The sequence below is a fragment of the Peromyscus eremicus genome, chromosome 6 (assembly GCF_949786415.1).
Source record: "Peromyscus eremicus chromosome 6, PerEre_H2_v1, whole genome shotgun sequence".
NCBI classification, from domain to species: Eukaryota; Metazoa; Chordata; class Mammalia; order Rodentia; family Cricetidae; genus Peromyscus; species Peromyscus eremicus.
Genome location: NC_081421.1, coordinates 125036182 through 125047740, shown reverse-complemented (window position 1 = coordinate 125047740; position 11559 = coordinate 125036182). Strand labels below are relative to the sequence as shown.

At 43.6% G+C, this 11559-nt stretch overlaps 1 protein-coding gene across 2 annotated transcripts in view; it reads right to left on the bottom strand.

Moving 5' to 3' along the window:
• Positions 1-1276: 1276 nt before the first annotated feature.
• Slc44a5 (solute carrier family 44 member 5) overlaps positions 1277-11559 on the bottom strand; it is a 305530-nt gene continuing 295247 nt past the window's right edge. For both annotated transcript variants that reach the window (XM_059266488.1, XM_059266489.1), the window contains 6 exons: positions 10704-10807; positions 9433-9506; positions 8373-8443; positions 8166-8254; positions 6490-6574; positions 1277-1588 (listed from right to left, as the gene is read on the bottom strand). In XM_059266488.1, the coding sequence (XP_059122471.1) occupies positions 1482-1588; positions 6490-6574; positions 8166-8254; positions 8373-8443; positions 9433-9506; positions 10704-10807 (530 nt within the window). In that variant the 3' untranslated portion in view covers positions 1277-1481. The remainder of the gene's footprint in view (positions 1589-6489; positions 6575-8165; positions 8255-8372; positions 8444-9432; positions 9507-10703; positions 10808-11559) is intronic.

The window sequence follows — 11559 nt, the reverse complement described above, 5'->3', positions numbered from 1 at the left end:
CTTTGAGTGTTCCTGCATAGCAGAGACACAGTGATTATATAACCCACGCCGCCATGGGCTCCGGAGAGCCCAAACCACCAGGCGTGGGGCGGGACGGGGGTGAGCCCACACCGCAAGGCGCTAGTGGGAACTTTTTGGTATAAAAGTATCTAAAGTGACCTTCCAACAAACAGATCATTGATAAACAATATTGATTTATTATTGATTGACTCACGAATCTCCACCATGTGGTTGACTTGCTGTAATTCTGACTTGGTAAACTGAGTCAGTTCTCCTAAAACTTAGCAATCTTCATAAAATTATTTAAAATGGAATCAAAAACAGTTCCTGTTTTCTATTGGCACAATAAAAAATCAACAGGTAAACAGGTTGTTTCATATAAAAAGTCAGTGGAAAGACATGTACAGAACATGCTCTCACGGAAGAGTCATGTGTCAGGGAGTTGTTCAGCACAGGGCGCACCTGTTGCCACCCTCGGAGGGGGAAGTTTCCCTGTGTAACTCCCACAAGCTGCCCTTTCGGGTATGGTAAGACACTGGATGCCTAGATGCAGACCTATGTGTTTCTAAGGAACAACTATAGAAAAGATTACACTTTAAAATTTCTGTTAGTAAAAACAGACAAATCCAACAAGTTTTCTCTCGGGTTGTTTTGCTTGCGCATAGCACCCATCTGTGAATGTCCACGAGGCGCAAGGGAAATTGTTCGTGTTGCACAAGGTGTTCCTCTGGTGGTGAGGGTTATCAAAAGCAATGAAATGACCAGAGGCACCCAGTTGGCGAGCAAGATGGGAAAAAAGAGAACAAAACAAACTGAAAACGTGGGAAGACTTTTCATCACTCAACGTTGCAGGGGTTAATTTCTTCGAACAAAGGTCTGTACACTTGCCCACAAGATCCGGGAAGTACTGACCAGCCAGGAAGGCACTTGGGAGAGAAGTGAGTGGTAAGGGCTGGATGGCTGACTGGCAACTCTCACAGGAAGCATTCTCTACCTAGACAGGCAAAACCAGAGGCGGGTGGTCTGCTTAGCGGGCTGACTGTCAAACAGGCGCGGGGAAGGGGCCTTAAAGACGTTTATCTTGCTTTAATGATCAAATTTCCCTGCAGAAGCCTTTCAGTTGTCGTCTTTAAAAATATATTAGGAGCTATTGATTTAAATCACGTGTCCTTCATTAAGTTAATACTAAAAAAAGAGTATGAATGTATTCAATATATTTTTCAAAACATCCAAGCCACTTTATGTAAAAAAAAAAAAAAAGAAAAAAGAAAGATCTTAGCATAAAAATGTTGCATGTTATTAACAATTCCCTTGCGACTTCTGATGGCTTCACAGGTTACAGTGTGGGCTTTGGTATAAGATGCGAACCAAGCCGCAAGGCCGTGGCTGCGAATGTCCCCAGCCAAAGCACTGTGGAAGGAGTGTTGGATGTCACAGCGGAGCAGGAGGCCACACGGCGGCAGGTCGCCCAGCCGGCTCTCCTACTGCTTCGCATACTTGTTCGGCGGCTCCAGCAAAAGGTTCATTAGAGTCGGAGTCGTGAAAAGGGGTCTTGCGCGAGAGCCTTCGTTTCTGTCTAGGTCTTCCACTAGGAGGGAGGAGGGCAGAGCGTCAACAGCACAGCAGAGCGGTGGGAGGAGCAACATCGCCACCTGCTGCCCACCCGCTGCACAGCAACGCCAAACACGGCTTTCAGAGACAGCATCATTGTAAACAGCTATGAAAAACAATCAGCCCTTGTTAATACATCGGTAAGTTATCACTTCATTCTGTGTCCCAGGTTAGTTCTGGCGACAGTTCAAGCCTTTCCATGGAATGACTGAGGAAATAACATTTACTCCCCACCTAAATTTACTTTCTAAATTACAGTTTCCATTTCCACATTGTTTCTGTTTTGCCAATGACAATTTAGATTGTAAAACCTTGACAAAGTGGCCTTTATGTGTAATCTCAAATCCTTCCATGGACAGTTCTGAAAATATTGCTCTGTGTTTTAAAAACTTTAATTGCTGTGTAAGAAAATGGCTTCTAAAATTCTCCTCAAAACCAACATTCATTTTTAATCTATACATTTTAATTACAGAAGTACTAAACAGAGACTATTTTTCTGAGCGGGAATACACCATAACACAGCAAAAAGACAGCTAATTTCTCACATCTGATCTATAGCAAGTTTTTGTGTGTAGTTGAATCAACTAAAGGATTTTATCACGATCCAGAGGGTGGCCCACATCCAGACATAAGCTCCTGGGTAAAGTGGACACCTGTAGCTACAGGTTCAGTAGTAGATGTCACATTCTTAAAGGTCTTTGTTAAGGTCCTTGCATGGTTGAAAACAAAATACTACTAAAATTCAAGAAAAAGATAGACAATCGCTTTTCTCTCCTTATCAAGGAAGGAATGAGGAAGGCTCTTTACCAAGTGACGTTGGGACTGAATAATCAAGTAAGCCCAGAACAAGAGGCTGGCGGTCATGTGGACCAACACTTTGAAAACCTTCTGGAATAATTGGCTCTACGTAGGAAGTCTTCATAAAACCGTTCTAAATCTAGATTCACACACTTCACAATAAGTAAATAAATCAGCGTTTATATTAACTTATAACTCAAGGATATATTTTGGACTCTCAAATGTGAGGGCCGTATTGATATCCACACATTCCAGTATTAATATATAGACAATCTGACATGAGTTTAGTGTCGAAACCAAAGGGGCCCTGATTGATCCTGTGCTCTTTGGAGGGGCTTTTGTAATTAGCCATGTGGTCCACCTCCACACACAGGGAAGAGCAGGCAAGGCATATGGGCCCAGTTCACACTTTTCTGCATCATGTGAGATTCAGGCATGACCACAACAAACCAGCTTCTTTTCTAAGCCCTGGGGCTATGGGGGGGGGATTTCCCATTTGAAACAAACACACACTGGTTTATTTCCTTAGAGTGAAATCTGAACAGACCCATTTGCTTTCTTCCCTCACTGAAAGTTGAACTCAGACCTTCTGCATAACGAAGTCACACAAAACACACATGTGTACTCATGAAAAGGGAAGTCCACAGGCCTTCTATATGTCTGGAACAGGAAACTCAGGCAAAAGGCAAGAGATGAGCAAGGCAGCCATTTCTGCTGCGTTCAGAATATTCTCGGGGTGGCCAAAGGTTCATAGGAATGGAAACGATATTTCCAAACCTAGATTCGACCCCAATATGGGTCTCATTTCACTGAAACAGATGGACCACTAGACCTCAGGTTTACCTCACCTGTGGTGATGTTAGCTGCTGAACCCATGAGACCCGCACCTCTACATGCTTGTCATGGACTAATTCTCCCACTTAAAATATGCTTTCTAGGGAACCAGGGTTACAAGTTGAATCACAGTTTTAGAGAGCTGTTCACCAGCTTAAACAGTAACTATAACCATAGCACCATATTTACAAATTTAGTACCATACGCTGGTCAACTACAAATCAATATTTTTATGGCTAATTGATTACACATTTATAGTGTTGTAAAAAATTGCCTGAATATCCTTTACAAATATACACTTATAAAAAAGAAAGGCTAGCAAAGTTATAAAAATTATTAAAACATTGTCAGCTACAAGTTTTTGCAGTTGGGATCACAGTCTATAAAGTAAGTTAGGCCACTGTCAATCAAACGCCTGACCCCTCAAATGGTACCAATTGCAACCTTTTCAGAAACAGTGTGGAATTTGCACACTGCTCCAAAGCAACATTTTCACATTGCAATCAACCTAATTCACAAAACCCCTGCTTGGAGCTTTTCTACTCTGTCTGTCTCTGGGGAACCGGGCGCTTCTTTGTCAGAATCCTGTGCAGGCTGGGGGTTACAAAGTAAGGTTTCTCTGCAGATCCGTCATTTCTCTCCAGATCTTCACCTGTATCAGCAGCCAGGGTAGGGCAAAGGCCAGGAGCCACAGCAGAGCAAGGACCCAGAATTTTAAAAATTGGAGAGTCAAACAGGGAGAAACCAGAGAAGTTAGTGTTAGCATGTCAGAGATAAGGCCAACAGATGCAACGCTGTTGGTGGAGAAGGTGAGAACCGGCCTCCACCTGGAAGCACAGCCCCTGTATAGTCACACCGGGCCCATAGGCCGGCCCTGGGAGCTTCATCACCATGGTTATGAGGAAGCTCTTCCTGGGGTCTCCAAAGTGTCACCTTTCAACTCTGTGACTGTTCATTTCAGAACGTAACGAGCTGCCACACATCTGGCACTAACTCCATGGAAGAGGTAAAACGAAGATTGAATTTCACAGCTCACGTCTTTACTTTTGAGATGAGGTTTTGCTATCTAGCCCAGGCTGGCCTGGAGTCGGCCGTCCTCTTGTTTAGTCTCCACAGCACTGGGGTTAAAAGCTAAACTATTTTACTTAGTTACTTATTTGTGTGGGTGCACATGTATGTGTGGGCACGTATGCATGCATGTGCATTCACATGGAAACCGGAGGTCAACCTCAGGCATCATTCCTCAGGAGCTGCTGACCTTCCTTTCTGAGATAATGTTCACAGGCCTGGGGGTGGCAATTAGGCTAGGCTGGCTCATGAGCTCCAGGGATCTGCCGCCCCAGTGCTAGGGTTACAAGCATTCACCACTATGCCCAACTTTTTACATGGGTTCTGGAGATTGAACTCAGGTCTTCATGCTTCTGTGGCAAGCACGCTACTGATTGAGCCATTTCGTCAGTCCTAAAGTCATTAAAATTATTTTGTTGGTGTGTGTGTCTATGGGAGGTATGTGCACATGACTGCAGGTGTCCAGAGGCCAGAGGTGTCTGGGGTCCCTGGAGATCTAGTTATAGGAGGTTATAATTCACCCTTCATGGGAGCTGGGAGTCATTGGAAGTCTAACTCCAATCTTCTGCAAGAGTGTATGTTCATCAATCCAGCTCCCTTTTCTTTTTTTTTTAGTTTTATTTTTTTATTACATTCATTTATTTATGGGTATCTGCATGTGCACATGGGCTATGATTCATGCATGAAAGCGAGGAGACAACATGCAGAAGTCAGTTCTCTCTTCCACTATGGCTGTGGTGGTTTAAATAGGTATGGTCCCCATAGACTCACAGGTTTGAATGCTTGGCCGGTAGGGAGTGGCACTGTTAGGAGGTGTGGCCTTGTTGTAGTAAGTGTGTCTCTGTGGGGGAGGGCTTTGAGGTCTCATGTGCTCAAACTACACCCAGTGTGGGACACAGTCTCCTTCTGCTGCCTGTGGATCAAGATGTAGGACTCTCAGCTCCTTCTCCAGGACCATGTCTGCCTGCATGCTGTCATGCTTCCCACCATGATGATAATGGACTAACCCTCTGAAACTGTAAGCCAGCCCCAATTTTCTTTTAAAAGAATTGCCATGGTCATGGCGTCTCTTCACAGCAATATAAACCCTGACTAAAACAGTGGGTCTTGCGCTCAGGTCATCAAGCTCGCTAGCAAGTAAATTTACCAGCTGAGCCCTCTTTTCAGATTTTTTTCCATTTTCTTAAATAAAACAGAGGCCCTAGGCAAAGATTATACTCCCCAGTTCCACATAAGTCAGACAAGCTATCTAGTGCATAAAGTTTTCAGATTTCTTTGTTTATTGAAAATTGGTTTTAAAATGCTTAGAAAACCTTCAGATCATGTTATTTTCTGGGTTTTTCCCTTTAGGTCTTCCTTCCCGACCTGCCATAAAGATGCCAGTCTCCCACAAGGGACTTCCTCAGGAAATAGTCTCCTCTGCCTGCCTCTCTGAAGACTCCATGTGACAGAGAGATTATCTCTCAGCCACACGGCTACTTGGCCCTGTTCTCTCACATGCTGACCCTACCCCCTCCTGGTTTGCTAGAGATACAGGGAAGACCAGGCAAAGATCCTATGGGATGTTTTAGGTCGGGGGCCAATAGAAAGCATCCGTTCGGTACATGTAAGTTGTGTGCCCTCCAGGGCATAGTGTTGGTGACAAGAGCTCCAGGGAAGGCTTTTAATCTTGCATCTCTGTGCATGTTCCTAGTTGTCTACTCATCGTGGTTCACTGTATGCATTGACCCCACATCTCTTCGAAACCTTTGCATCTTGACTTCACAAGAGTCCATATATATGAGTGTTCATTGAATTTCTACAGCCAAAGTAGGGATAGAGCTTAGAGTACTTACCTAGCACGGGCAAGGGCCTAGGTTCAATCTCCAGAACCACCACCCTCACCATCACCCCCATCACCAACCCCACACCATCACCCCCATCACCACTACCACCACCATCATCCTTCTCTAGCTCCCTCTCCTCTCTCTCTCTCTCTCTCTCTCTCTCTCTCTCTCTCTCTCTCTCTCTCTCCTCCATTCCCCCAAAGCAGAACTAAAGAGCATCTACAAGTAACGTCTCCTTCCAAATAAATGCTGCTTTGCATTTGAGGCTAGGTAACAGTAAAGCCAGGTAGGCCACTGAATTTTTACCTCCTCATCTTTGAGTTTTCCACAAACATACACACTGTGTACTTACAGAAGCAGATGAAAATGGTCTCAACACACATTGAATAGACACTGAAGAATCCATGAGCAACCAGGTAAGATCCAATCACGACAGTCTGTGAACAGAGAAGAGGACCAGCACATTGCTTACTTCACTCAGGACAACAATAACACAACTGTAAAAAGAAGGCAGGACAACGGAGTATTGGAGTACTCTGTGCTGGGAACATCTGCAATATAGATTCTTTTTATTTTATGATAATATGCTGTCCTGAGATTTAAAAAAATGTACTTGCTCATAAGACCACCAATACTTCTAGTACCTACCTAAAGAATCTCAGCTTTGAGTTCCTGCACATCAAGGCAGTACGGTCTAAGAGTTAGGAGCATACGCTACCTGGGTCCTCAAAGTTGCTCAGCCTCTCTGTGCCTTGGCTCTGACATTGGGGAAGAGAAGCATTCATGTCACCGGACTAGATCCAGCAGGACTTCAGCTCTCTCCTCGTTGTCTAGGAGTGACTGGGAATGTCAGCCACAGACATTGGGGAAGAGAAGCATTCATGTCACCGGACTAGATCCAGCAGGACTTCAGCTCTCTCCTCATTGTCTAGGAGTGACTGGGAATGTCAGCCACAGAAGGCTCACATGCTTCTCTGCATAGACATCCACTGCCTTCGGGGAACCACTTCATCCAAGTTAGAGCCCATCTGGGGGGTCAGCTCCTGGCTAACAGTTGCTGACATGATTCATGAGACCCGCTTCTTTTCCAGAAGGTCCTGTCATTATATCTGGGGACACAGCAGTGTGGTGATGTATTGTGTCCCCCAATATTGTGCGAGTTCAAGGTCACACTGGAAACAGAGCCAGGTGTGGTGGTACATACCTTTAAACCCAGCACTAACCATAAAGATCTGGAGGTCTGTATAGACAGACAGGAAGTGACAGAGCTGGGCAGGAAGAGGAAGTGATGTAGCTGGGTGGAGAGAGGAAATTAGATGGCAGAACAGAAAGGCATACAGGCATGGGTGTACAGGAAGTAGGTCTCTTTGGAGACTAAGGTGTTGGTGAGGTGAGGTTGTCTGTGGCTTGTCCTATTCCTCTGATCTCTCAGTTTTTTACCCAAATATCTGGCTCTGGGTTTTTATTAATAAGACCATTTAGCAATTCGTCTTAGACAGCAGTATGTGTATTGTGAGCTGTGGCCCTACCTAGCCCTCCTTACTTCCTTATGAATGTAACTCATGGAAGAGCACCCAGCAAGCCTTCTGCACTCAGCCTTATCAACAGAGCAGTCCTTTCCACACCAAAGGCGGGAGAAGACCACAGGTGAAGACCACTTGCTGCTCCTCTGTCTGTTTCCTTCTGCTTTTCTTGTGCTTCTCTTAATAAAATCATGACATAACTGATGCTAAGCTTCCGTAGATTGAACTGCTCCCCACATTCTTACACTACAATCCCCAGTGTGATAGAACTGAAGAGAAAGGCGATGGGAAGAGCTGTGGGAAGTACTGAGTTACAATGGTAATACCTTTATATAGAGATTGTGCCCTTCTACACAGAGACTTGGTCTGTCAGAGGAATCAACCTCTGCTCAGCTGCCATCTCCAAGCCTTCCAATTGTGAGGAATACATTTCTGTTGCCAAAGCCATTCACCCTATGTTGTTTTTGTTACTGTGTCCCTAAGTGACTAAGTCACCACTTCTTACCAGGAAAGGTACCCAGTAGTAATTTAAAGTCGTTGGTCCTTCTATAATCCTTTGCAGTCTCTCTGTGAAGAGTAGGAAGGCCAGGATACCTACGATGAAAAAGCAAAACAAGGATATTATGCATTGAGAAAGGTTACCAAGATTTTTGTAGCACAGCAGTTTCCAAACTCCTTACAGCTTTGAGTCCACGTAGTTACTACTACTCACCGACAATCCCAGAAACTAGGATTTTCCCCAGGAGTAATACAAAGTGTGTGACTTCATCTGTAACTGCGACTCTGAGCATCAAGGGGAAATAAGAAAGTATAATTCAGTGTTTGAACACACTCAGTGTTTGAAATCTGCATAAGGTAGACTCATGGGTTCAGTTTGCTGTGTATTTGGTGAAATTTTATTTGGCAATTGTTAAATGCAAGAAATGAGCATGGAAGCCAGGCAAGAGGCTCTTATTTCTAATGAGGCCCACAGAAGAGGACATTGTAGGACCATGGGGTGATGAACAATGGAGGTGTCTGGTTCTCTCTCTACTTCCTAAGGTGATGGACCAGCTTGACTCCATCTTAAGGATGGAAGCCATTTTGTTGTAAGGTCAGAGCAAGTTCATTTCTGTTTTCTGCAAAATTCCAGTTGATCATGCTTTAACCTGTTTCTAGAATTTGATAAGATAAGATGTTCTGCCAAATAATTTTGAGATGTTCAGCCAAGTTCCTACATAACCAAAATTCATCTGGGAATCCCCCAACCTTTGAAAAGCCCTAGCCTTGCAGTTTTCTGACTATATAAACCCACCTTCTCCTGTGTTTGCTGCTGTTTTTCTCAGACCTCACCTTAGGGTGGCAGTCCTCTCTGACAGGAAATAAAGGTTGCTTAATTTGACCAAAGAACTTAGGTGATGGTCTTTACTGTCATTTGGTGGGAATAACAGACACTCTGGATCTTGAGTATGGTGAATTTGTTCTCTGATTCTGCACACCCATTTCCCAACCATTTTGAGAGGAGAAAATGGGCACCAAGGAGATGCTAATGTAAGTCGCCTGAAGAACTTCTTGAGCAGAAAGGACAATACAAATTATGTAGCCACCTAGGTAGATGAAGGGAACTACAGCTTTGAGATATGAAAAGAAATGAATGTTGATTAAAATCTATCAAACTAAAAGGTAACACCCATGGCTGTTAAGGCCAGCAGCACCCCAGGTAACTACAAGCAAAGGATGTCATGCCAAGTCTCACCAGATTGTCTATGGCCATTTTCAGCCTGATTACTTACTTCAAAATGTTTCTCATGAGCAGATAGAAAGCATCCTTTGTTGAATCGCAGAAGTTTTTGCCATATAATGAAATCTGAAGATAATGATTGACACACTTGTTAGTAGCATAAACAAATAACATCCAGGACAATCCAGCTCATTGCCATCTTCTACACTAATAACCCTGTCTTCTTTCAAACATTTGGGTTTGTGGGATGCCTAGGAGCTCTCTGTCCATGACCCCACATACATTCAGGGTCATTGACACTAACGGACAGGCCTTTCCCTTAAGTCTCAGATGAGGGAGTCTATCTTTGAAATATTTGACTGTAGTAGTTATTAAGTGGATTGAATAATGTCATTACATAAAAAATTACTTCTAAGGAAAGCCAATCCCTTCTACTATGAGAATTTACTGATTAAAAGGTTCAGCACTATCTCTCACTGACGGTAAATTAATTGAATCTTTGATCCATGACTATATGACTCCCATCTCTAGCCCTTCCCCCACTGTGATGATAAGCAAGTATTGTAATTTTGCAGCTTCTGTATTTTGAGAGTTGTTTTTTTTTTCTGTCTACTATGTAAACAAAGCAACTCTTCAGAGGCTTCCACATTCTCACAGGAAACGAGACAGAGATTTGCCCAAGCATTGCCACCGCTCACTCTGCCTTAAGACAAAGTTCATTAAAATGATTAATCCCTTTCTTAAAATTATGTAAATCCCTCTATTAGAAAAGCAGTTCCTTCTCTGAGGGAGCCAGGGACAACAGCTTTCCTCATTCAGAATTGTCAGACATAGAGCACCATTTCAATCTGCTGCACTTTCAGTTTTATCATTTGGAAGTTTGATTACATTTATTTGTATGTGTGGGCCAGTCTGTGTACGTGTGTGTGTGTGTGCGCGTGCGCGCACGCGCTCACTCTACAGCTTGCCTGTGGAAGTCAGAGAACAACTTTCAGGATTTGGTTCTCTCCTTCCACCCTGTGGACCGAGGGCTGGCTTAGCTTGTCAGGTGTGGCGGCAAGTTCCCTTACCCTTAGAGCCATCTCTCTGGCCCTCTAGCATACTTTGGGAATTTCAACACAAATATTTCTCCTTAAATGAGATATTAAAGGTAATAACATCTCAAGAAAAGTGTAGCCCTGATTCACGTGTGGGAGTCACACACCCACATATCACAGTAACACATTCAATCACATGACACTGGAATGCTCTCCAGGCATTAGCGTAGACATGGGGTCAACAGGGCAAAGCAAGGGCACCATCAATAAACAGTAGACTACTTACCATGATATAGGCATTTCTGTTTAAAAACTTCACCAACTTTTCCAAACACCAGAAACAACACCGTAGGCAGCCCTGCAGGAACCTGGAAACTCTGTTCTCTTTCTCTGTGGGTGGGAGGGGTATTTAAGTTCATTAGTGACTTTTAGCCTTCAGAATGATGTCCCTGGAAATAGGGTTTAATTTTTTTTATTGTGATGTATACCTAACTGACATTTTAGCCATTCTTCAGCATGCGATTTGGTGGTCTTAGCACATTTACAATGTTGTAAAATCATTTCACTATCCATTTTCAGAATTTCTTATCAAATCAAATAGAAAGCAATGCCCAATCAAAAATCACCCTTCTAAGTTCCTCTCGTATTTGTTCCCCATAGCTCATATTTTTCTTGATGGTAGGGCTGCCTTTTCTAGGAATCCTAAGTGAAATGATACAAAGAGAATTCTTTTTTTAATCTGGCTTCTCCTACTTAGCATAATGCCTTCAGAACTGACCACTTCGTTTCTTTCTGAAACGCTCACATTCCACTGTAGGTGTATACTGCATTCCTTATCCTGCTCACGATTAGTGGACACGTGGGTGGTTCAGCCCCTTTAACTATGGTAAATACTGTTATCATGGATACTGGGCAGCAATGTAAAAATTATATTTTTATCATTTTACAACTGCAGCTGTTCTCATGGTGGCTATACTATGCAGCATTCGTATCGAAGGATCCAGCCTCTGTACAGCGCCATTCACAGCCCATTGGCTGGGGTTGCTCTGATGGTCATCCTAACGGGTGTGAGGTGGCATCAGAATGTGGTTTGGTTTGTATGTCTGTGTATAATGACACTGTGTCTTTTCAGTCTTTGTTGA